This window comes from Micropterus dolomieu, linkage group LG22 (genome assembly GCF_021292245.1).
Source record: "Micropterus dolomieu isolate WLL.071019.BEF.003 ecotype Adirondacks linkage group LG22, ASM2129224v1, whole genome shotgun sequence".
Classification (NCBI taxonomy): domain Eukaryota; kingdom Metazoa; phylum Chordata; class Actinopteri; order Centrarchiformes; family Centrarchidae; genus Micropterus; species Micropterus dolomieu.
In genome coordinates, this window is record NC_060171.1 from 32,978,494 (window position 1) to 33,005,197 (window position 26,704).

The 26,704-nt window shown below is 39.7% G+C and overlaps 1 protein-coding gene across 2 annotated transcripts; it reads right to left on the reverse strand.

Annotated features, from left to right (window-relative positions):
* Positions 1-552: 552 nt before the first annotated feature.
* kiaa0513 (KIAA0513 ortholog) lies at positions 553-25,916 on the reverse strand. 2 transcript variants are annotated; one of them, XM_046037886.1, is made up of 12 exons: positions 25,774-25,916; positions 17,908-18,500; positions 15,987-16,086; positions 15,292-15,365; positions 13,981-14,051; positions 12,878-13,085; positions 12,742-12,782; positions 12,527-12,599; positions 9,758-9,835; positions 4,919-4,999; positions 4,076-4,170; positions 553-3,240 (listed from the first exon to the last, which is right to left on the reverse strand). In XM_046037886.1, the coding sequence occupies exons 2-12, from the start codon at positions 18,315-18,317 to the stop codon at positions 3,191-3,193; spliced, it is 1,281 nt and encodes a 426-aa protein (XP_045893842.1). In that variant the 5' UTR covers positions 18,318-18,500; positions 25,774-25,916; the 3' UTR covers positions 553-3,190. The 2 variants fall into 2 exon arrangements, with proteins under 2 accessions (XP_045893842.1, XP_045893843.1); XM_046037887.1 differs by lacking the exons at positions 553-3,240; positions 4,076-4,170; positions 4,919-4,999 and adding an exon at positions 8,249-9,372.
* Positions 25,917-26,704: the final 788 nt, after the last annotated feature.

Genomic DNA, 26,704 nt, shown 5'->3' on the forward strand with positions numbered 1-26,704 from the left:
TTACATGGTGTCCAATCAGAGCGCAACTAGCGTGACTGCTGTTTATTTATACACAGAGCTGGAAATGGTGGAGTGCAGGCAACTAGGACCAAACCTCAAACAGTGAACACTCGAGCACATTGTACTGCTGCCGAGAGTCGCAATCAACACCCTGCTCTTACTGACACAGACATTATATAGAAGCTCTCACATACACAAAGAAATGTATGGGTGTGCAGTATTTTTAAAGGGTATTCTCTATATTCAGCCGGGATTGATATTGCCTTTGCTGCTGCAATAATATTTTCCCAAAGATCAATAAACTTTATTGCTCTTTGCTTTATAATTGCTGTTAAGTTTTATACTTTATTACTTTTTTTTTCTTGGCCTGTATGGTCTTTCAGAGATTTTCCATCAAGGCAGAAATATAATTCTAGGGGGGAGAAACACTTTTTAAAATTAAAAGGGTCAAATCTGCAACAAATCACAAAATGCGTCGTTAGCAGCTTCAGCTAAAAATATAATTGGTCAAGGACAAGCACGTCACACAGATCCAGAAGAATTCACTAAAAGTGACATCAAAAAATATATTTATTACAGCAACTTGAATCAACATTATGACATGTCCAGGCAATGTCCAGGTAAACACAGCACAAAAAAAGCTAACATTTCTGTTTGACACATACAGCAGATAAGAAGAGCTATAATGTTGAATATTCCTCCAAATTTTATCAGTCGGCATTTTAGTAACGACAGTGTACGCGTTAATATTACCTTTGTGTTCCCAGTAGCTCCATGCTAGCTAACATTATAGCATACAGGCTAAATTCTGCAGTTCACCCTTGCTTTCCAAATGCATAATTTGCTTTCAGTTGCTTCCCAGGCAACATTCAGCAGTGTCATTTTTGGTGTCACTACCTCATCACGTACTAAAATGTTTCCACCAGAAACATCATGAAGAGCAGCTAAATCAGGATTAATTTCACTTAGTTGAGCACTTATACAAAGTCAGTATAGTTAAAAATGGTCTTCATCCAGGCAACAGAAGACAAACTACTGTCAACATTTCACAGCAGACATGCTGGATGTAGGGGGAGAAGGCATGCACTGGCCATGCAGAACAAATACAAAAAGCATTAGTGAAATATTATTCAGAGGACGATGAAAATGTAGAGATGTTGGGACTGAAATGTAGTGCAAATGGCTCATACAGCATACAGGGCAATACTTCAGGCAAGCCAGAGGGGTGCACAAATTGTTCAAGTTGCGACATCATCAAAGGTCACATCAGGAAAAACACAGTGGTAGGGATGTTAGCCATTCTGCACATGGTCTAAGAATATGTTTAAATGTTTGGAAACTGACTTGGAGCACATGCAGAGGGACACTTCAGACAATTAGAGTGTAAAGTGGACGGAGGTAAGGATGGCTAGCTCGATGATTTGAATGACTATACTGCAAGTAGCTCAAAACATGTCACTCTGCCGTGAAAGAATGATTTACATTTAAATTGGAGATTATTACACAATACTATATGCAAATACTTTGAATGACCACATCAAACAGAGATGGGGTGTATGGGGCCACTTCAGGGTCATAACTAGAGTTAGACATTTATGATCCTCGTCAACACAATGGTTTCAATTACATCCACTGTTTATACATTTACAATTGAAAGACTCACAATTCAGAAACAGTAGTACATGATCAATCCTTACAACATATGGAGAACTATGTACAGTATTTACAAAATTATTTTGACACAAAAGATTAAAACAGAATCTGAAATGGGATTCAACCTGCCAGAAGGTGCATCATGATGTTTTGGAAGTGCTTTGAATGAAGACACAATGCTACCCCGTAGTGGTAGGATGGAGTAACACAATTAGGGAATGATGCTGTTTGCACATGCCAGATAGATACACAGATATACACATGCAGCAGGGTAGGAAAGAGTGTCTATCGTGGGCCAGGGCCGGTATTTTAGCCCGGTGATGTGCTTAGCTATGCTGCTGGTGGCATTACAGCTCAACCAAATTAAAAAAAAAAAAAAAACAACTACTCCTTCGTTCCACCACTGAAAACACAGATGGCAATAAAATTAATTTTATTTGCGTGCAGAAGCTGTTGATCTAGCAGGGAATAAGTAAAAGGAGTGATCTTTGCAGGCTCTGCATTAGTGTTTGTTCGGGCAATCGAGGGTAGCATAAAGGGCAGGATAAAGCCAAGGACAATAACTTTCATGGCAGGCACTTTGGATGTTCCCATGGGTATAATAAAGCATCTAATTAAATAAACATTAAATGAATATCACTAAGCTGTAAGTGTGGACCAGACTAAAAATGTGTTTGAAATAGGTAGTAACATCTCTCCTCAGACAGAAGGCTTTCTTTTTTGTCCAGAGTTAAAAAAGAAAATTGATACTGTTGTTTGTTTATAACGCTACCACCAGCAGACGGTTAGCTTAGCATAAAAAGCAGGGGAAACAGTTAGCCAGTCAAAATGTAAAATGACAGTGATACGTGTTATATTATGGTTTTTTTGTGTGTGTGTATTGCCAAATAGGATAATACAGTGTTACACAAAGCACAGATCAGAATAGAAGTTCTCAGTAATAAACTTAACGGACTTTGCGATTGAAAACTAACCTGACGCCAGCTGAATAGCAGATTAAAACAATATGAGTTATTATTGCCATGTACTATTATACCCAAGTCTGGTTTGAACTGTATGTAGACATTTATGTAAAATGTAACAAGGCAGGACAATACTTAGTACAGTTTCACCACATGCTGTTGGTTACCAAGGGAACACAGAACAAAATAGCATAGGATACATAATCCACACTTCATGTGAATAATCCAGAGTGTCAGACAGCATACTGAGGCTGTTTAGGCTTCACGCTGGATGGTTTAACTTTACGCTTCTTGTCTTTGTAAAGCAGGTGACAGAAAAGATATTACAGATTAAAGTATGCACCAGCTGATGACGTATTATTGCTGATACAGGAGAGGGTGCAGAGAAGCACTACCAAGTTGGATAAACAGGGTTTGCTACAACAATGGCACAGTTCAGTACAGTAGGTTGTGTTGTTTTTCAGCAGTGCACCACACAAATGCAAACGGACAGTCAAAGTGAAGTTCAGCTGAAAAGTAACTGCTGATGTGTGTGTTATGTGGAGGCTTTGATATGCAGCCTGTCGTCCTCAAACTCACTCTGGTGCCATTTTCTCTATGTGGTCACTCAGCAACTTGTACTGTTCTGCAAAGGGGAAAAACACACACAAACAAACACACACACACACACACACACACACACACACACACACATTTGTTTAAAGCTGCAAGGCCACATTTCCATCTGATATTAACATAAACATTTGTATGTGGATGCACTACGATTGGATCACAATATACAAATTAGGTGGATGCAGCTGGCAGACTTGTCAACAAACATGGTGCAAATCAGGTCAGGAGAAGCAATGTAACAGACTCTGATGTGCAAGGCAAGGATCACTTTGTTAAGTGACTGACTAAGAAAGCATAGGCTACTTTCTGGCAGCGTTTCTAAGCAGGCATTCAGACTGAAATAAGACCTGCATTAAAATAGCACAGGTTAAAGTAGTGGTGAGAAAATAAAATATAATCTAGGAAGCCCAGTTTGGTTTTGTTGCGTTTAGAGACTTATTAGACTCCAAAACACTGCATAACAGTTTGTAAAACTCACAGACAGGCTTTTACTACTCGAAAGTTATCATGGCGGCAACTATTTGATCTTTTGTCACTACGATCGCCAGGTAAAAAGTAAAAATATGGCACTTATGTTACAAAATAATCTACCAGGAATTGTGCAAGCATGTGTCTCTTACTTCCTTTGCCAATAGGAGGCAACGCTGACATGTCTACATACAGTATCTGCAGGTTTTAACTACTGCTGCTATCATTTTCTGTAGGAACTGTAGACTGACGTGTAGAAACGATTTGAAAGTGATTGAACCGCTCTTCCTTGTAGAGACCTGCAGCTAGCTCAAACCTGAGAGTGTTCATGAGTTTGTTCTACTGTGTTTTAGGTTGAATTATTCCATTTAATGCTTTACCTTCATTCAGGTTCCCGATGACGGCCTGCTTCTTCAGAAAGTCATTGCAGAGCTTCTTACTGAGCCCAAACGCCAACATGTTGTGAGTGAATGTCCTGAAAATACACATAGTACCAAACTCATCTCTGTACGAATGGAAATTATTGCAAACACACTATATTCTATACCTACCATTCACAAAATAACTTGATATCACAATAAGAATCAGTAAGTATCACAGTCTGTGGACCAATAATAAATTCATTTCTGTGTTATTCTAAGTTTTTAGTACTTTTTAAGGCTTAAGGCTTATTGATCAGTTCGAAGTGGAAGTTTTAGATTTGTGATCCGAATGTGTTCTTTTGAAAAGAAGTGAAGTAGAAAATTCATACATTTACATCATCATTCCAGTTATAAAAACATTATAGAACTTTATCTTGATAAAAAAGTAACTATAATTCCTTATCAATGGTTGTTCGAGTTTAAATAAAGTTTTGAAATGACATGTGCCATATTATTGCTATTGACGGAGCCAGTAACTTAGTGACAGCCATGCATGTCACTAAAAGGCCTAGTGACATGCATGGCTGCACTGATAATTATGCCTCTTATTCACCCATTCACACAGTGATGGCAGCATGCAACCATGCATGGTACTGGCCTATCCACTGGGAGCAATTTGGCATTCAGGACACTTCGATATGTGGACAGGAGGAGGTGGGGATCGAACCACCAACTCTGTGATTGGTGGACGACCCACTCTCCTGAGCCACAGCCCCTAATCAACCTGTGAAATTCCTGTCGGGTCCAGACCAAAGCCTCCATGTGCCTAGTTCATAGACAACACTGTGGCGGCTTCCTCACCCTAGTTGGCCGAAAGCGATGTTCTCATCGATTTTGGAGCTGTCGTCCCTCTCCTCCTGGGTCATATGACACCACTTTTCCCTGCAGCACAGAGACAGTCAGAGTCAGCTTTAATTCCAAAGTCTCCATTTGACCTTCAGCTGCTCTACAGAAACAGCACAGGGGTGGGTGTCAAAAAATATCACCTGTCAATGCCATGCTTTTGAAGCAACACCTCAGACCACTCGTTTCAAATAAATCTTCAAAATGTTCGTCAATAGTTTCTGAGCTCAAAACCCAGCTCAATAATCCAACTAAAAATTGCATGACATCCATCCCTGCAACTGCTCATTTTGTAATCATGGGATGTAAAACACATTAACCAGCCAACAGCAAAAGAATAAAACAACACCTGATGGTTATGGTTAACAAGCAGATAAAAAGCGTAGATGTGTGCTGTGTAAAACAAATATTTAGTAACCTGGAAAATGTTTCCATGCCAGAATTCAACACCACCACAAAAGTCATGAGGCTTGTCAAAATAAACTGGGTTTCTACATGACAATTTAAATGCACATACATTTAAAAAAAGCTAATAAAAAGCTAGGGTTACAAGACTTCTAAAGAAGTAAATTTAATCCGACAATAGCCGATGGTTTCCAAGATTGCATTTTAGCCAATGCGTTCCGCCTCTTTTGCTCTCCACTCTCCATAGACAGTTTACCTGCATGCAATGAAAGCCTGCTGACCAAAAATATGCAATGTGGTGAGCAGTTGCTGTGGTCTGTTGTTTAAATGTTTAAAAAGAAAACGCGGTTATTTCTATTTATGGCATTTACAGATTATCCCTGCAGTCCGTCCTCAGTTGAAATATATAGGCAGGCAAAGACAGCAAAAAAGGGACAGCAAAAGGAACATGCTGATGGAGGGAGAGAAAAAGTATCACATGCAAGGAGATTAATGGTATGAGCATGCAGTGAGCTGTGAAGAGGCAGAGAACACCTTTAGACTGCGGTGGATTTGCAGCTTCTGTCTCCTCTGGATATAAATACCATCCCAGACATTATACAAGGTCTCTTTGCACATTCAGGATATTAACTGTAGGTGTGCTGCTTTTACTCGTCAAAGACAGACACACAAATCATTTCAACAGCCGCATGACAGAATACCTAGGTTAATCATATCACCTGTTAGACACACATACCAACAGAAGCACAGAAATATCATTATAGAAACCAGGGAAGAACATCTAAGAAAATGACAAGCAAACCACTTCCAATTTATCATTCTAGTGATGTGGACATTTCTACCCAGCTGCGATTAAGCAGATTATATATTTTAATTATAACACAACACAGTCTCACACTAGACTCCTGACATCCAGTCTGGGGATTTACCATTGGAGACTATCCTGTCACTGCTCACTAAAGCGCATCTGACAAACCACAAATCAGACCTGGGGCAACTCCCAGACCTTGAGCTTCACCCTTCACCACAGGGCTGATCACCATGTTGTTTTTTTATATTTTGAAATCTGCACTGTTTACATCCATTGATGCCTTTGCCACTACCTTACTTGGTACATTGCTACATTTCTTGGCACCATCAGCTGTGAAATCAGTCTAATAGGTTAATTCTGAATTATTTCGTTTTTAGCAAGTCCTGCCTCGCTGTTCTGTGATTGGACAGTTTCATCTCCTCACCTCACTGATGCTAGCTGAGAGTGCGGAAAGTCCCGCCCTAGTGTGGTGTGACTGGCTAGAACTCGTTACTTCGATATGTCCTTGTGATTGGACGCTAGCCGTCAAACTTTTGGCAAGTCTTACTAGCAACTAACACTACCGACGTTGAAGATAGTTTTGAATGGAGTTTTTTTTTGCTGAAAGTATGGATGGCTAGATAGCTAGATATCTTTGTTGCCCACAAATGTGGAAATTTGTCTCTGGCTTCACAGGCTAATGAAAAACCACATCATTAAAAATTACATTAAAAACAATAACTAACACAACATACACAGTACAGACAGTAACGGATATGATTCCAGTGTAGATACATGTTTATGAATTGAGAGAGGTTATTGCATTTAGTATGAAAGACTTTCTGTAAATGTTCTTAGTTGCTGCAGCTGCTCTATAGCGCCTTCCAGAGGGCAATTTAATAAATTCATTAAGCAAGGGGTGAACAGGATCAGATGCAGTTATCTAGCTTTTGGTTTCACCAGCATTCTATATACACATCCCAATTGTTTCTGGTCTTTCCCAATGATCTTAACAGCCATATTTGTAATCCTGCACAATCTGCTTTTGTCAATGGCCCCATTTGTCCATACTATGTACATGTATTCAAAGTTAAAATGTATTCAATGAGACTTCAATAAACACTAAGATATTCTTGAGTTGAAAATGCATGAAAAAGTGTAGGAAGTAATATGAATAGTTGAGAAGTGGGAATAGGCTATAGGATACAAAATATAGTGTAAGCTAGGAGCTGAACTGCATTGCTGGCTTAATTTTGAAGAGAATGCAGCTGAAAGAGTATGAAGGGATGGAAAAGTGGGAAGGTCTTTTTAATATTTGGTTAATATTAGGTTTGTATAGTTGAATAGAACTCAATTTATTAAAAATGTCACATTTTAAAGTTTGAATAGAGTTGAACGTGTTTTGAACGGGGTTTCTAATGTATGAATGAGTGGAAAAAGGTTTTTCTCTTTGACCAATTACAAGTTTACTTCAAACAAAGTTGAATGTTTTGAAATGTTTAAATGGGATTTGAAAAGTTGAATTATAACCACAATGTATGGAAGAACATTTTCATGTTCCTAGTCTTTCTAAATCTATGGTTTCCTGTTAACATACACTGACAGAACTTTTATTTTGAAAAAACAAAAACAAACAAGCTTCATCCTGAGCTTCTTCTTACAATAACGTCATGCTATATTAATGGCTTTGAGCCAGGGTCTCTTTAGTACGAACGGGATTTAAAAGGTGAATAAATCTCACATTGTATTAAAATATGTGGAACAGATTAATGTTTGAAGTACATTTCTAATCAAAGGAATTTGAAAGTTAGAATAAAGAATAATACAGTATATAGCAGGACTGTCCTAATTGAGCTGAATGTTTTGATGAACTAGTTTCTTCCAGCATTCACACCAAATATTTTAAACTTACAGAGGGGACTCCACTCTATTTAACTCCTCATTCATTTAACATGTGCTTCTTAGCAAATCATCAATTCATAACCATAACTTTATTCAATTAACATTTTTCACTCAATCTTGAACCATGTGTTGACATCAATAAAAACAAAGAGAACTGTATAAAATAACATTTGGAATGTTAGAGGAGCACCTAGGATCTCTACTGTTCCTCATGAACGCTTGTGCTCAAAGCTAGCATCCAATCACAAGGACACGTCAAAGTGACAAGTACTAGCCAATCACAGTACAGTTGTTAGTTCGTGTTGAGTGTTAATTTATTTGGGATGTTACAGGGAAAATGAGTCATAATTCAGTTAGAAGCTTTATTATATCCTTTATTATAGTCAGTCATAACCGCACAAGAAAATCTGGTTTAAGTCTTCTGGGCATTGTTTTGGCAGATAAAGTCATTACTAGGGCTTAACAAATATTTTCCACACCCTTGATCTTCTCGGGGACAGTTCTTCCCCTCGAGGACTGGTGGCAAGGAGGGGAGCAGGTTACACAATCTCAGGCCACCTCAGCTGAACCAAAGTTGGAGCCCATGGTACACCAACATAAACTTGGGTTACGCTCGTACACAGTGGTGACTTTTGGAAAAGATTAAACCCCCATGGACTAAAAATATGCAATACAAACAGTAATAATTGACCAATTTTACATCTGGACTTTATCCTGTTAACAGTTTTACAGATGTCTCCTCTACAATGGTAGTCTATGGAGAAAATGCTTTTTGGGCTGCAGGGGATTTTTCGTAGCAATCCTATTGCAAGGTTGAGCTGCGGCATCGTATTCAGCTCTTGTAATACATCCATGACTGAGCACAAATGATTGATAAAATATATACTATATAATTATACGAACAGTTACAGCTACGAACAGTCTTATTTTTGAACTGGGGGTGTTGGCTTATGATTTTTAGAATAAAAGCCCTGCTGTGTCCCCTCTTCCTCTTAAGTATGGCAATGAGTTAGCGGTTAACTCATAACTGGGCTTCATTGTGATGATGTAGATACTTCTGGATCTAATGCTATAATATTTATCTATCTATCATCACACAATAAGTCATTCTTTTGCTATTATTTCAAACAACTGCTATGCTGATGGTACCTCAGCTGTTTCTAGAAATTTGTGACACAAGTGCAAAGCCTCTGCCCTTCTTCTCCTCTCCGCCTTGATTCATCTTTGCCTTTTCTTTCGGTTTGACTAGTTTTTTTTTGGGCAGCAGACAAATAGAACGACAGACCTTTCGTATTTCTCTTCATCCTGCGTTCCTCTGCCCAGCAGCAAGGCACAAGGAGACAAAGGGTTAAAGTCAACATGCAGAAAGAGGGACAACAACAACATCTTGTAAACAGAAAGAGAAGAAAAGGTATGAGTCATCAGGAGATTATCAGCAGTAGTGGTTTAGGCAGAAGCATACTGAATAGCACCCAGAGATTTGTCTTTAGATACAGCTCTTTGCTAAACCCAGCAGTATATCACTACAGGATTTCCAACCTTTATTTAAATTTCATCAGACAGATAACAATGACATAGGAACTGACACAGAACAAGAGCTCACTTAAGTTTTAGAAGACACACACAAACCACACAACTTTGTAATACATTACTTAAACAGATTGTTTCATTTCTCTGTCCAGATTCCCATCCACACTCACCTTGTGGTTGGTGATCTTTTCTTCCTCTCACAATGCACGGCATCAAAAAACGCAGCGTTCCAAAATCGTAGCGTATGCCTGGCAGAGAGAATGATGACATATTATAGGTTTCCTGCCTGACCTACTTCACTATGCCACTTGAGATGACAACATATGACTGCAAAGAATGAACAAAGAATGAAATGATCTAATAAATCCGCCTAGTCATATCTTGTTATTTCTCCAGGCAAAACGTGAAGGCACATGGTCACTAAGCTGTAATACGAGTCATACTACAAGTCTTTGATGTATGCTTTATCTGGACAGTCATTTCTACTTCAGTGGCACATGATTAAACTAGGTAAAAATAAAAAAAAATGCATGGAAATCTTTTTTTTCTCAAATATACCCACAACTCAAAATATAAAATAAAAATAAAAATAAAAACCAACACGTGTTCACTACAACCAATGCCTGTGATGAGGGGTCAAGTAGGCACTAAAGGGTCATAAGTCAAAAGGTTGGCCACCACTGCATTATTTACAGGAGTACTACAATGAAAAGCAATTACATTGGATTCCAATGGCTGCAAACGACGAAGCTTCACAATGGGTCAAAATTAGGGGTATAATGATACACAGAAGTCGTGGTTTGGTTCATACCACAGATTAGGTTCAGAGTGGGTTCAGTACAGCCCCAATCCAAATGGTTCCCAAGTAACTGATTTAAGGAACGCAGGCAGGTCTCCGTCGTTTCATTCATGTCACTCACTAGTATGCCAGTCAGCTTGTTGCTAACAGCTTACGGCTAAAAGTTTCCTAGTTTCATCGTTAGCACTGTCTCACAGCAAAAGGTCCTTGGTTCTAATCCCAGCTGGGGCAGGGCCTTTCTGTGTGGAGTTTGTAAATTCTTGCTGTGTTTGCGAGGGTCTCCTGGAAACATGTATGTTAGGTTAATTCTCTAGCCAGGGACCTTGACCGTGGCTTCGATCTGGAGCTGGTCGCCAGGTTGCTGTTGTGTATTTTATGTTTTTCTTAATGCATTTTATTATAGTTTTATTGATCATTATCATTTAATTCATGTAAGTATTATATCATATTCTTTAAGTTTCAAAGTGTGTTCTAAAGGTTGAATCATTCACTCTGTTTAATCATTTGCTCTAACCAAAGACAACTATTATAAGCAGTTTGCAATCTAAAACATCAAAGGTCCATGATCAAAAGCCTGACAGAGATAAGGATCCAGGCAAAGGGAAGATGGTGTTTGTCTGCGAGCACACATAGCATGCTGACAGACTTAGCACGGCCATAATTCATTACCTATCACTGGATAAGAGGGAGTATAATCTAGAAAGTAAACATTGCAGATAAGAAAGGGAGATAATGAGCATTTTGTGCCAAGTGGGAAACTCCCTGAGATTCTACTGAGGGAAGACATCCAGCTATAAAGTTAAAGTTGTTTATTAAAGTGTTAATTTATGCATGCTTATCTTTACAAAATGTCCTGACTTTCATAATAATTAGTTGGAAGAAAGTGACAATTGGTACCTAAATGTGGCCACCAGATAGAAAGTTAAAGATGAGACAGTGGAAAATTACCAAGAGTGGAAAATTACCCCAGTACAAGGTTCCAGAAATGTACAAAGACACCTAAGTAGGAGGAGATTTAGGATTATAAGAGAAGGTGTTCGCAAACTGCGCACTTAGTTCATCCTGATGCCTGCTAGGATGTAACTCGGGTTTTTGTCTTTTAATGGAAGAAAAACTCTTTTTCACCAATTTCTGATTGTCTCTCTTGAAGTTTCCGGACTAGAAGTTATGGACTATTTGGGCGAGTTTCTTAAAGTGGTGAAGACGTGTTTCTTGTCTTTAGCTGGCCTTGCCCGGACTTTTTCTTCGTCATTGTACAGTGGTTCCCCACTGCTCCTAATACTTAGGATGGTTTAAATGCAGAGAAAAAGACTCACTTTACATTGTACTGTGTATATGACAATAAACTTGAAACTTCATTTGATCTGACATACTAAGAATATTAAAACATCCTTTGCTTTGCTAAATATGCTACTTCCAACTATGGAGCTACGAGGAGGAGGTAGCCGCAACTACAGTAATAGTATAGCAGCTATTAACAATATTTTTATATTAACAAAGGTGGACACAACTACTTGTATGTAAAATTTCACTGTCAATGCTCTCATTGTGAAGATCCAGATATTTTTTTCAATGGCTGATGTAGAGCAAAACAGAGCTAAAAAGGAGAATGAATCTGGATACATTTTTGTCAGTCTGAAAAATGTGTAACTATTAATTAATGTTAATGTTTGTGTCTGCTGGATGTGTAAATACCCAACTGTTTGCTAACACATTAGCCATATAAATTTAAAAGGTGACATGTCAACAAGATTGTTTCTTCTGCCTCGAAATGGCCCAAAAGATCTGTTATTGCAGGTCAGTACTAACCATATAAATAGAAACAAATATATTGTTTGGTCAAAATTGGAATCCATTGGAACTGCTGGGAATCCAAGCAGTATTACTCAAAAGGTAGATTTTCGGTGGAATATTCCGTGATAAAGTCCAGTCCATTTTGATAACATCAAATGGCAAATAACAAAATGACTAAATTGCTGACTGAATGACTTACTCCTGGTTTCTGCAGACAGTCTTGATGGACTGTAACAACGTTTCAGAGATATAATGACCACATAATGAGCTTCTGATTAAGGAAAGTACATGGTGAATCTTCAGAGCACCTGTATCTGCTCTTTGTGGTCGAGTTAACTCAACTTACCAGATGGGTTGCTGCTTCAGGTGGGTGTACAGGTACACCTTCTCTTCCTTTCTTTCCTCTGGAGCCTCAGACACTGGGGTGGAAGAGAAAACATGAATCTAAATTACATTTTATAAAAACTAACAGAGCAGTGGAGCAGGAGAAAGAAATGACTTTGTTGTGCTGTCTATTGTACTGTAACAAGTGCAGCTCAAGTGATTTGTGGTGCAGTATACCTGGTGATAGCTTCTTTGTTTCAACTGGGTTTTCACTATCCCTGGAAATGAGAATGCAGTAGAGAAAAAGAGTAAGGAAAGAAAGTTATCCATGGCTGTATTAACTAATTCAAAAAGAGGAGATGCATTTGCTCACTCAGCTTTGGGAGCCATTGAGCTCCTCAGCTTGCTTTCTAGACCTCCAAAGAAGCCTTTGACGTCAGTCTTTGATGTGTTTTTAAGGAGGCGCTCGGCAGCATCCTTCTTCTCAGACAGCCAGGAGTTGGCCTTGTTGAGGTACGAGTCCTGAGCAGCTGGAGGACCACCACGATCAAGCAGCTCTGAGGGTGAAGGCTGGGACTTCCCTGAACAACAGAAGAGCAGAGAGTTCTAAATGTCATCTGTGTGTGCATTAATACATTATTGTTTTATATATTTTAAAGTCCCACAAGATCAATTTGTTTAAATACCAATCTGTCTATTTAACTCAATGTGGTATCTTTAGTCTTAGGCATCACAGACTGGTGAGGCTGACAGAGTACGAATTGTACAGCTGACAGACTTCACCTTGTTCTTTAGCCTCTGAGGCAAAGTTAATCTCACAGGTGTTCACATTATGAGACACAACGGGACATTTAGAGAAAACGGGCCTGTCTGAAATTTGATGGATTAATTAGCTTCATCTTAGTCAGCTGCAACTCAGTGAGCTGGAAAGGAAAACAATAATAAGCCCATCAGCTTTGGATCGGTTTAGCCAGGGAAGACAAAGAACTGTAAATATGCAGTATCTCATCCTTTGAATGAGGTACATTTCTTTGTAGTTTACGGTTTGCAAGGAGAACTTTTGAAGCCGTTCACCACAATTCAAAAGTTGCATGTTCCCTATTAATGCAAAAAAAACAATTAGAGCAGACCTGACTGTAGATGGATGTTGATGCAACGTACTGTGCCACAGTGTTACAAAGCTTCCTGCTTACATAAGCACAAACACTATTTTCATGCAACCCCACAAATCCTTGCATATGTGCTTGTGGTATTGCTGCAAGAGAAATCACAAGGCCAACCTGTGGTGGTAACACTCTCTTAATCAGCACAGCTGGTTTTCTTTTGCTGTGTAACCATTTTCTCAACACCATGCCAAGCTGTGTTTATGTTAAGCGACTCTCTGACAGTTTGAAAAGAAAAGTCCCTCCAAGGTGACATGCCTGACAGATACTGTACAAAGTGTGACAATGAGAGACAGATCGAAATAGGCCTTACCACTGTAGTAATACGTGAAGCACATAGTCATGAGGTTTTTGGCCGGGCTGTAGTCATCCATCTGGTAACATCTGTAAACACACCATTTCTTTAGAGATGATCTCTGCTAGAACTGATACAATTTACTGGCGTTTTTTCACTTAAAGGATAAGTTGTTGATCTTTTTTTTCTTATTGTCAACAAATCCCATGAAAAGACTCAACCCACAACAGTTGATCTTAACAATAAGTGCTGTCTGTGTATCCAAAGCCTGACCTATTTTATTCCTCTGTACCTTAGAACTCCATTGTTGTCCAAAATACTTAAAAGCACATCACTGAGCCACACTGTTGCACTGGGTGGCATGTTCCTTCATTACCACACACGCTGTAGTTTATTATGACTCAATCCCACAATCAAGGGACATTTTTTGCAGTTAAATATCATTTCTTATTTATGTCAAATTTACTCAGATTCTTAAAATATTATGTTTCCTTTGAATCATTACAATTCTGTTCATATGTTTCCTGTGATGCATAATAAAGAAAATACATGCATGTCCCGACAGCTGACACATTAGGCAGCAGGTAGCTGCAGGTGTAGTGGAGCTGCACAGCGACTTTTGGAGCATACCGAGATGAACGGTGGACTTTTTTAGTTTTCACCAAGTTTTTTTTTTTATATTTTTGTATAAGGGAAAAACCCTTTCGCTTTAATTTCTAGGAGTGGCTGTGAGGTGTGTGTATATATACTCTCTGTACCAAGTTTTGATTCCTCCAGGTGCATTTCCATCAGCTGGTTAGAGGCAAATTAACTGTTCCAGGTTCCAATGTCAGGGGGAAAAAAACATCTATGTGCAAATCTACGTGCAGCAGATTTAGAGGTGAAATTTTTGCGCAAAAGCGCAAACTATTTGAATTAATGAATTAATTGTTAATCACAATTATTTGGATGACAATTCATTGTCAGCTAAAATGTCGTGATTGTGAAAGCACTGCTCACTAAAGCATCAAATGTGTATTAATCCGCCACTGAAAATAGCCCCAATAAAATGCACCATTTCCTCCTGTTTGAGCAAAGTTTGCTAAAAAAATACAATCCCCAGCTGTTTTAGGAAATTACTGAGCCTTTATAGAAAGTATGCATTTGTGACCAGATTTTAAAAGTTACATCTTCAGTAGGACCCAGTGGGCTCTGAGAAATGTTTGTCTTTTCATGAGAATTGCTGACAATAACAGCTTTATCGATTATCACAAGCCTTATCCTGAAGTCAGATATTAGACAATTACAGTATGTTTGTTTCCAACAAAATTTAACCACATTTAGACTTACTCAAACAGTACAACTGCAAAAGACTGCACCAGTCTGTAGAAGGTGGCTTCACTCACACATTTAGAGTGGCAGCGCTGTGAACACAGTATGCCAGAGAGTTATAAGCTTGTTCGGGAAAGCTCGGTATAAAGACAAGATCTCAACACTCATCAGCTAAGTTACACAAACAAAAAACTTTATAGATTTAAAAGGTTACTGAGGTCTCCACTACTTATTTCATAAGATATTTTGGATCGATTCTCTGCATCTGTAGGCACTAGAATATGCTCATTTAAAAAGGGACAGTTCATCCAAAAATGATCGTCACCTCTCATATATTCCTTCACTATGTCTGTCAAAACTAATGTTTGAAATTCGTGTTACTGTCAAACACAGTGTTACTAGAGGTACAGGAAAAAATGACTTTAGCCAAAACAAGGAAATGATGTGATCTCGTTTACAGCTTGACAGCCACGTGTTACACTTATATATCTGGTAACCATTTCACATCTTTTGGATTCAGACTCAACTCTCTAAAAAAACTGTTGCACTAAAGCGGAAACCGACCTGTGCAGGCTTTCTCACTGTGTGGTTAGGGGTCCAACAAGAACCTTTAAGTCTTTGGCTAATGCTTTTGGAATACTGTAGTCATTTTCCCCTAAAAGGTCATGTATGACGTCTGACAAGTTACCATTTTATAATTTCCCCATATTCACCTGTGCGCTGACGTATTTGGCAAACCACTCCCTGCCTTTGCCATTCTCTCCACTGCACAGCTCTCCAAAACGAGCCTTCTCTTCCTGGTCAAAGTCCTCCCTGTGAAAACATGATCCAAAAACTCATTACATAGCACTAATGTACAGACCCTTTGAAAAGACACGCCTTGTTTCTATAACGCCAAGCTTACAGCTTATGCTAACAAATAATCCAGAATTCTTTCAAAGAAATAGTTCAACATTTTGCGAGGATTTTGATCAGAGTCCCATGAGAAGATGAATTCTGTGACATTTGGACATAGCCATGATAGATGTCAAAAAAGTTTAATGAATAAAAACACAAAAAGTACCTTATATTTAGAAGTACAACATTTCACGCTGCACACATTTGATTTCTTGTCAAATACTCATGCAGCGATCAAACTGCTGTCCCCTAAGGGCCTCTGCTGGTGACTAATAGGAATCTCTGACTGGGTGAATGTTTCTAGATGTTTCTAAAAATGGAAGTGTTGAAAAAAAGTGTTGATCTGAGTATAAGTGAAAACACAGCCTAAAGCACGAGGAAACTAAACAATGACTGCATCAAAAAAAAAAAAAAAAGAAATTCTGGTGAAAGATGGGGAGGGTGAAGTTTTCGAGAAGGCCTGCTGGTAGTTTTTGAGCAATGAGAATGTGTAAACAATACCCCTTGGTTAGTTGTGTGCTGAAGAGCTACCATCAAGGTTACTGATGCCAGACGGTGCAGCAAATTGTCTGACAGTCACATTACTGATCCTGGACTTCCTACAGCAGGAGGCAGAGGGGACCATCATGTTCAAATTAGGCTATACTTAGCACTCTCTGAGATGAGCTGATGCAGCTGAGGGGAACTTTCAGCCTTCTGCTCTTCCCCTGCACCAGTAATATGGTGGTTACCATCCAACGCTTACTGCCCCAACATCACTCAGAGAAAAGTGTCTGTAAAGCCTCTATGTCCTACTCTGGACCATCTCCTGTATGTTCCTGTGCTGCTTTGTCCATTCACCATGCTTGTTGGTTTAAAACATATATCAAAATTGCTGCAGCAGAACCAGAGGTTCCTTGTCAAAAGGAAGGCGCCTGGTGCCTACATTACCCACAATGCAACTCAACTGCCAACTGAAGATTTGGGTATGTAATGGTAGTAGCCTCTAATGTAGCCTCGAGTCATTAGCCTCAAGCAGAGAGGAAGAGCGGGCTACAGAGGTCTGATAAGCTCACTTCTTTGGAACTCCACACAGGTTTTCATTTTCAAACTTCCGCCCCCACAGACAGATTCCTTTTCAGTTTCTTTCAAGTGACTAATCAGTGTACTGACTAATGACTTCAGTGTTCCGCTGACCAATTTTCAAAGATTTCTGTGTATAATCTACAGTTTGTGTACATTTAATACTGTAAACAGTTTAAATATATATTTTTTAATGCATACAATATTCATCTAGCTGCATATCTTTAAAATGCATACAATAAGAAATGTCTATAATAATGAGAGTCACTGATGGACACAAAACGTGTGAAACTGCACATCCGCATTCTTGCTGTGCTAATTTTGTTTTGTTAAGGAAACAACGTGTCATTTTTTCTGTAAAAAGAGACATAGTTAAGCTTTAAAGCCCCTTTGTGTGCAATTTTCTAATAGATTACAGGATCATTCAAATTATTTCCGATGGCATAAGTTTTTGTTTTTAGAAAAATAATACAACACAGGGGAGTAGTTAAATTTAGTATAGTTAGTTTTTCTGTATACAGCAGGTGCTTTAAATTTATCAATCATGCAAGAAAAAAAAAAGATCTTAAAGTTGTGACTGGTTCATGCAAATTTTCTTTTTCTTTGACAGAGAAAGACAATTCACCTCTTGGGTTCAGGTCAACATACAACACAAAAAACAGAGTTATTCCTTACTTTCCATGAAACACCTTCTCCACATAAGCCTTCATGAACTGCCTCCTCTCCACCGTTTCAGCATCCGTGTCCTCTCCACTGTGAGTGGACGAAGATGATGACCTCCTGAGCTCCCACATATGAGAGGGTGGGTCCATGTCATTCTCGCTGTCTGCAGACTCAGTAGCATCGCTGCTGTTGTCTCCTTCCTCTTGGTGGTGGTGGTGGTGGTGGTGGTGGTGGTGAGAGCTGGGTTTGGTTGGTGCCATGGGTTCTGGCAGTAAGTGCTGCTGGGGGACTCCCATGGAAGACGTCGGTTCTGGGGAGAAAATGTCTGTATGGCCTTGGTGTTGGCCTCCATCTACACTAAGAGCTGTGGCCTGTGAGGGCAGGTCAAAGTCTATCAGGTTGTCCACTGCTACGCCCTCCATGTTGGAAGTGAGTCCCTTACTTTTAGCTCTGCAACAGTTTTTAGAATGAGCTATTCGGCGCTCTGCAGGAACATAAGGGTGGTGACAGATGTGAGGTCACTGTGGCTATTGGGTTTTGATTTTGCAGACCCTCCCACCCACCTAAAGGAGCTGACATCAAGTGGACTCACAAACTCAGCACATCTGGGAAGAAAGAAAGGGGAAAATATAGCATTATGATCATCATTCATGTTCAGTTGAAAATGCACTAGGCAACTAAATAGGCAAAAATTGCTGAAAGAGGTAAACAAGACTGAGTCTGTTCTGTTAAATGCCCTCAATGTACATGTAAAGCCATGCTAGCAGCACTGTGAGGCTGTTCTTAGACACCACTGTGCTCTGATCTGCTAATTAACAATAAACACAGTACAGCTGAGGCTGATGGGAATCAGTTTTGCAGTTAGGCCTCTTTGTTCAATAACCAAAGTATTGGACAAACTAAAATTTTGAACTGAGGATTAAAAATAAGGGTGTCACCAGTTAGTACAGGTCATCCAATATTTGTCCTGATATTTCAGTCTGGTCCATATTCGTGGACTAATCAGCTGACCGATACTGCTATCCCTGCACCACACTGCTAACATGGCTGAAAATGTTAACATGAACACTCTTTGGTTTTGTCTGGACGCAGTGCAACACAATTCAACAGCCACTAATGTAAAGTTTGTAGGTTATTTAAATTCTCTTCGTTGAGTTACTTGTATGTGGCTTTGAAAAGGCATAAAATAGCAGCTAATAAAGCATGCATGTGGAATCTAAGTCAGTAAAAATACATGAGGCACATGTGCACAGCAAAACACTTGTGACAACCATTTAAGCACACAGTAAATTGCAATCTTTATCTAAATGGGCCAGGTGTTAAAATGCATGTATGTTAGTTAAGCAGAGCAGGTTTTGTGGTCTGAAATAAAAAAAATAAAAAAGACTTCCTGATAGGTTACTTTTATGTTTCATGGTTTCAGAGGTTGCTAGAAAGAGACAAGCAGCTCCATTCCTTTCTTTACTGAAAGAGAACTACTGCAAAGCAGTTTCATGTTCACAAAGGACAGGGGAGTAGGGAAAGAAGTAGGGGCATTTTAAAGAGAACAGAACACATCCTAGAATGACACATTTGATCTCAGTTAGTGTGTGTGGATAGTTCCACATTTTGATAAAGGTTCATAACATGGGCAATATGAACTACTCAAACTACTTTCCACAACATCTATTGTGTAACTCAGAGAGCACTGTACTCAGCACTGGTCTGATTTTAAGTAAAACATTATAGCACAGTATCATAACGCTGACTCCCACTCAGGGCTTCCCAGGACTCTTCACCCTGGCCTCATACGCCCTGAGGCTGAAAACAGCAACAGCTGCTCATCTCTCATACACACACATCCTGCACTTTGTCCTTGGGCTAATCTGCTGTAGCTCCTCTGTCACAGGGCACCGTTTGGTCTTCTGAACTGCACACTGCTATAAACTGTTAGCCTAAACACACACACGTGCACGCACACACACACACACACACACACACACACACACACACACACACACACGCCAGGCGAGGAGCCTTTGGGCCTGCTACATGTTGGGCTGCAGCTCTGAAGATGGGGTGGTTATATAATGCAGTATTTAGTGAGTCAGAGCCGGGGTGACACATTGAGACGCACACATTCACAGCATGAGGGCAAAGATAAACACACAAATTTGCACATAAGCTCACAAATGTATACGTAGCATGTAAAAATATAAGCAGAAAAGATGATGTAAGGAAATGATCCTAAAAGGTTAACCTAAACAACTATCAGTCTACATCTGAGCAGCCCTGTCTGTCGCTCACAACTGTTATAGGGAATTAATGTCCTTCAGCCACTGTAGTCAGGCTTCAGACCTGCTCCAATAACTGCTGCAACTACTGTTGATGATGACATTGTTAACTCCCTCGATAAAAAGCAGCATCGTTCTGCACTCTTTGTTTGGTTTTCTTTGGTTTGATTATTCTGCCTACAACAACCAATCAGGATTTATCTGAATCAGATTCTGAGAGATAACAAAGTCTCTAACTCTTGATAAATTGCCTTATCATGTAAGATTCTTTTTTATTTAGTCCTGAATATTAGTTTTATAGAAGATTTGACGCCAAGTTTTCAGGAGCTTTAAAGCTATGCATGGTATGCATTTCACGAGGGCACAGTTGTTTCTACTCTGATCCATACTATTTAACTCAAGTTGAACACCTAACACAAAAATGAAATACTCAAAGTAGATACTCAGAACTAAGCTTGTTTCTTTTTTAATAACAGGGAAAAACATTATACAAGCCACTACATGTATCTAAAATGGATTATGTGGATATTCTGTATACTAATGCTGCTGCCACTACCCTTAAACCACTGGAAGCCATTTACCACAGTGCCATTCAATTCATTACTCAAGACAGCTGTCATAGTTATGTGAAAAAACTGGAATGATCAATACTGACATCTAGAAGGCATCAGTATATCTGGTTTTCCATTTATAAGACTTTGCTATCCAAGTTGCTGAGATATTTATCATCCTTATTTGAGTTCAATGTGAACAGCCACGACACCAAAAGGTTACCTTTCACATGTCTTCATACTAACACTGAACTTTGGAAGACTGGTTTCTGGTACAGTGCTCCTTTCTACTAGAATGAACTGCAAAAAATCCCCTAAGGACTTGTGATTAAGATATTTTGATTGTGCCTTTTGTGTGTTTGTGCGTGTAACAACCAAGCTGCAACCTCCTCAGGTCTGAAAAGCGAAGCCAATGTGCCTTAAAGCTGCATTCTTTCTAACTGCCAGCAGGGGGCGACTCCACTGGTTGCAAAAAGAAGTCTGTTTGCCTTGGAGTCAATGAGAAAATAATTTCTCACCAGATTTTTTACCTTGGTAAACACATTCATAATGAGTTTATGGTCTTATTTGCTAGTTTCAAGTCTTCTTCAACACAGCATGATGTTCATTTAGTAAATGATGGTGCCATTTAGAAGAAAATAGATAAAGCAGGGTATGCTTTAGGGCGTGGCTACCTTATGATTGACAAGTTTATACCACAGCGACCTGTCATTCAGTATAGAGCGTATCCACTGCATTGTTTATATTTAACCAGCGCCAATGAGAAAGCTTATTTAATGGCGCTGTATTGAATTAGCCGTGAACTTGTTTTTTTTAATGCTCTCTGTGTTTTTGTTTAAAAACTTTCACAGTGTTTTTTAGTTCAAAAAGTTAACTGTAACATTGTGGTCACCTCAAAATGTCTTGTTCAGCAGTCGGTTGTGCTAAAAGAATCTCTCAGGGGTCGGCTGTTCAATTTTTTCTGGTGAATACATTTTGTTTTAAGCCTGTTTTTTGCTAGCCAAAATTAGCATCCCAATGAATATCACAGTTAACGTGATTGATGGATGCACCTTACTAATCAAGCTAGCTAGCTCCAAATCTGGTTACTTCTGGTTCCAAAAAAACAAGATGATGACAGCAATGCAAATGCCAAACTCAAGGCTTTAAAACAGTAGCCCACAAACCCCTGGTTGACGTCACAGTAGCTACGTCCATTTCTTTTATGCTGATGACTGATTTGTGTGACTGAACTGTTTTGTTGGTAGGGTGTATATATGTAACGGTACTTTAGTTCTCAGGCTCTCTTGCAACAGAACTCCAGATCTCAATGACACTTCCTGAATAAATAAAGCCTACCCAAGTATTTCATGTTGAAGAGGCAAAGTGGGATCACACCAGGAGAACTGAGCATATGGCCCACTGATCAGTCTTATTGGCGATGCTGAAAGTGTGAAACGTCGCCTGTCAGGTCTTTCTCTCACAGCTTTTATCTGGAGGCCTGAGCTGAACTGAGCAAGCAGCAGAATCATGATTCCCTGCTGTGGTTGGATGGCAGCGGTACAGTCACCTACCGACCAGTGATGCCATTTGGCCTGATTAATGTGTCCTGTCCTGCCACAGCAAATGCATTCTCTCTCTCTCTCTCTCTCTCTCACACACACACACGGGAACGCAGTAAATCAGCGTTCCTTCACTCAGACCGCAAAGGCTGCAGTATTTCTGCTTCCATGAGCAGGAAGGGGAGCCCCTACTAAACAACCCCTTCTTCCAACACATGAATACACAGTGACAACTCACCCCTACACAAACACTATCCCTTGAGGTAATATGCTTCTATCGTTATAGAAGAGAGAGGATCTCTGCTTGTCGCTATCGACTGTGCAGCTCAAGAGCAGTACATGACCCGCCCTGCCATTCTCACCTTCTGTGTGTGCCGCACTTAGCATTATTCACACATGGACGCCGTTATGCAACGTGTCCAAGGGCCTCTCCCACCCGCAGGAAATATTATTCAGCACACTTGTCCGCAAAAAACATCAGTTGAGCAAGATATGAGCAACAAGCCGTTAACCTCCCCACAAGGTGTTTCACAGTTCAGGCCAAAAGTGCTCTCTCAAGCATTCCTGAACAAAGCTCAAGCCTGATGGAGGTAGAAACCAATACCTAACTGGGGACTTCCCTGACCCATAATCCTTTGGCTTTCTTGTGTAATTTGAGAGGGTAAGTTGTTTAGTAGTCTCCAAAACAAAAGCAGTAAGTACAATCTTTGTTTCACCACTTTTGATACTTTAAATGGATATGTTCAAACAGCTGGAGACAAAGCTGGCCCCTCCTACTGCTCCTAATGCCATTAGCAAGAATCTACCGCACCTATTGCTTTGATATCAAAGCAATATATATTTTCACTGAAGACATTTCAACATGTCGCATAATAAAATGAAAGATAGCTGAATTATAGTTGCTAATATGTTTACAAAAGACAGTCTGGGTAATAATTTTACTGTTCGTGTGTCCAACCTGGGGGCTTGTTTACATTTTATCGGACCATATGACTGCACGTCTCTTACCCAGCTGAAGTTACCAGAGTTTTGCAGTTAACTTGTAAATATTACAGACAGGATTGATGGTCTAAGCTGTCCACTTTCCACCATCGCCCTAAACCCAGAACAAGCGCGTTCAGGATCTAAATTGCTAGTGGGATAACAGTCCCAGTAAGTAGATCAGACTTTTACAGACAGCAGGGAGTGAAGTGTTCTAGGTGCAGGAATGTCGAGTCTGGAATGGACAAGACTGGAAGTGTGTCACCTGATTACAGGTGTTAATAGGGGCAGTAATAACTTTTATCAGCTTCTATCAGCAACAAGCAGGAACTACTGCTCTCGGACATAGCTTTATATGTCTGGCAGGAATAATACAGTTTTACAATACAGACTGAAAGCCAGAAATCCCACCACCTACCCAAGTTATTATAAAATCAGTCACATTTTGTTTTATGGAACAAAGTATCTTCATATTTGTACATTTAAAGTTCAGCAGTGTGACAGCTGAACTGTACGACCTCACATCACTCGCTGCAATAGATGTCTGACAAGCAGAAGTGGCTGATGGCAGATAAATTAGGTTGGCCTGTGTAACAGCTGAGGGGACTTTTACAGATGTAATCTGTTCACCACGGGCAACACAAAACACAACAACACGGAATCTGTTTTCTGAGACTGGACCTCAGCAGAGAGAAAAACAGTTGTACTGCTCCCCATCATCATGTCAGTAAACCTGAAAGCACTGTACCCATGACGGATGGTGCACCTTATCCACTACATGAACCATTAAACTATAAAAATGTGTTTATATTAACGAGTGCAAAACTGAACCGGTTGGGTTTTAATTGTTAATCTTCCCCTTGAAGATGCTCATAATCAATAACAGACAGGTCAAAGAGAGGTCAAAGAGGAGCAATCTGTTAATGATGATATCTTTACCACCTCCTGACCTAGCATGCCAAATCTCTTGTTTCATTTTTATCCCATGTCCCTCTATTGTTGCTTTCCTGACACAATCTAATATGCAACATAGCAGAACAGCAGTCTAGACAAAAAGCCTGCCTGTGCAATTCATGCTCACGCAGAAGGTAGGAAATCTTTCAGGTCTTTTCTCTGGAAGACGGTGCCCAGAAAGGGGACACAAAAAAGATAAGATCACTGTCATTGATAGCCTCAAACAAGCACAACAAAGCAACTAAACAAACAGTACAGTGACCGGATGAAATGAGCAATGGAGCTAAAATACCAGGGAGGAAGTTCTCCTCCGTGTGCACTTCCAGAGATAACACCAAACACCGACTCCCAAAGAACTGGAGCCCCAGTAATATTTTGTCAGGCTGACCTTTCCTTTACTGTCACATGGCTATTAAAGATGCCCAGGCTGATGAGAGAAGATAAGTAGAGTGAATGCAGATTTAAACATGTAGTATGGGGATTAATCTAGAAATCGTGACTGTAAAATGTCTTAGGCTACGCGTGCGTTGTTTTTTTTTTTGGTATATATTTAATCCGGATATCTCTTATGTGTGCAGTGTTCACTGTCTATACTTATTATTTACTCATTATATACTGGTTTTATTTAAGGTTATGTATTATCTGCCATCTGCTTGTGTCCCTGCTACTCTACCACGCATTGAGAGAACGACACGCCAAACTACATTAAGAAATCTGGTAATTTTGTAATGCACTGCTTCTCAGCAAGCTCTCTCAGCTGATAAATCGTGCCTTTACTCATTGCAAATCAAGAGAAGGTTTTCTACAGTGCGGCATAAGCAGCAGTACTATAAAGCCGAACTTCTGCTGTAAAATATAACCATCATGGTGCAGGGCCGATTTTAGTAGTAAGTTTTGTATACATGCGGACGAATTACAAAAGTTGAAATTTCCTACAACTACAATGTGCTTGGTGGATGAACATTTGCCGAATATAAATGTGTATCGGTATAACTAACAAAAAGCTTTGTGTCATAATTCTATTGGTATCTTAGTCAATAAGCAAGGTCACCTTTTATTGCAACGCTACTGAATGAGGTTTGGTTACGCTGTCTCCATAGAGGACATATATCGTGAATGAATTAAGATAAGAAGAGTTCAAACATGTGAAAGAAACAGGTGCTTGGACTCTCACAGTGCCGACCACAGCTTGTCATTTAACATAAAATGCTGGCCAATGCGATCGAGACTGGGCTCACGAACAGCTGAGAAAGGAAACAGGAGAGCGCAGAATAAACAGCAAAAGGCTGACGTTTCCTGTAACGTTCATCGCTGGCATTTCCATACAAACGGGGATACCCCACGTCAGTCATGTAGGTGTACGAGAGCAGGTGTGCAAGTGCAGCCAAACGCACGTTAGAACAACTCTAATGAAACGATTAAGGACAAAACATCACAGGAAGAAGACAAGTAACCCTTCGCTTTGACCTCAGAACCTTTCACATTTAAAATAAAGGTAATGGCGTACACAAGCCTGATGAGTCTCAAGTGTGTTCAGTGATATTTTAGGAGAACAAAATAAGGAACAGCTGTACGTACATGAGACGTCCCGTGCTGACAGGAGAACAGAGCTGCTCCTCGCCGCCGTTTGCGAGCGGAGTCGTAGGTTCTGCTGGAGTCTGGAGACTTGGGGGAGGACAGCGCATGCGCAAACAGAGGAGAACATGAGGGGGGGAACCCAATGACGTCAGGAAAGCAGCAAGGCCAATGAGCGCGACCGTCTGCGTGAGGTCAGCACAGTATTTGAGAGTAGTCTACCGGATGCTTCTGTACAATAAAAGCATGATGGTTACATTTCGACCGCGAGCATGAGTGTCATTTACACTGGCGATGCTGGGGACATGTCCCTACCATTTTTTGAAACCAAGTTGCTAAAGGTTTTAGCTGGCAACAAGAAATGTTAAATAACAAATACAAATCCTAGGAGAAAGGTTTACTTGCACGATAGGAAAACATGAAATGCAATGTAAATATAGAAGAAACAGATCTGCCTTGTCCAAAAAAAGTAATTTAGGCTAAAAATGAATTTTGTTTCACTTCATATAAAAAGGCTTTTCAACCATAAATTGGTGCAGAGAATGTCCCCAGAATGCAGGAAATTTTTGCTCAAAATCGTCTGTGGGGGTGTGGTGACCCAGACCCCCCACTCCAATAGCTTATTTCATAAATTATTAAAGGACTTGTGGACTAAGTGTTTCGTCACACCCCTAAAATGAGCCCTTAAATGTCCCCATCACTTTTCAACACAAAGTGACATCCTTGACCTCAAGTAAAACAATTCAAAGAAAATTTGTTTGTTTTATTAATAATTCCCTCCACTGATGCAACTTAATGCATTCACTGACTGTGTGCCATCAAATGATTTAATCTTAAAAGGCCCATGAACAAAACAGCGGGTAAACTGTAAATAACCGCTGTTGTCTGTCAGTGTCTAGTCTAGAGTATTTGTTACACAAATGGATAAACAGTC

What these genes read in the sequence shown, in the direction of transcription:
- kiaa0513 (XM_046037886.1), bottom strand. Translation starts at nt 18,317, where the DNA reads ATGGAGGGCGTAGCAGTGGACAACCTGATAGACTTTGACCTGCCCTCA. An exon ending in TTTGCAGTTGTACTGTTTGA is followed by an intron (nt 14,052 to 15,291) that starts GTAAGTCTAAAT and finishes GTGTGTTTACAG; the next exon opens with ATGTTACCAGATGGATGACT. An exon ending in CTGAAGCAGCAACCCATCTG is followed by an intron (nt 9,836 to 12,526) that starts GTAAGTTGAGTT and finishes TCTCTCTGCCAG; the next exon opens with GCATACGCTACGATTTTGGA.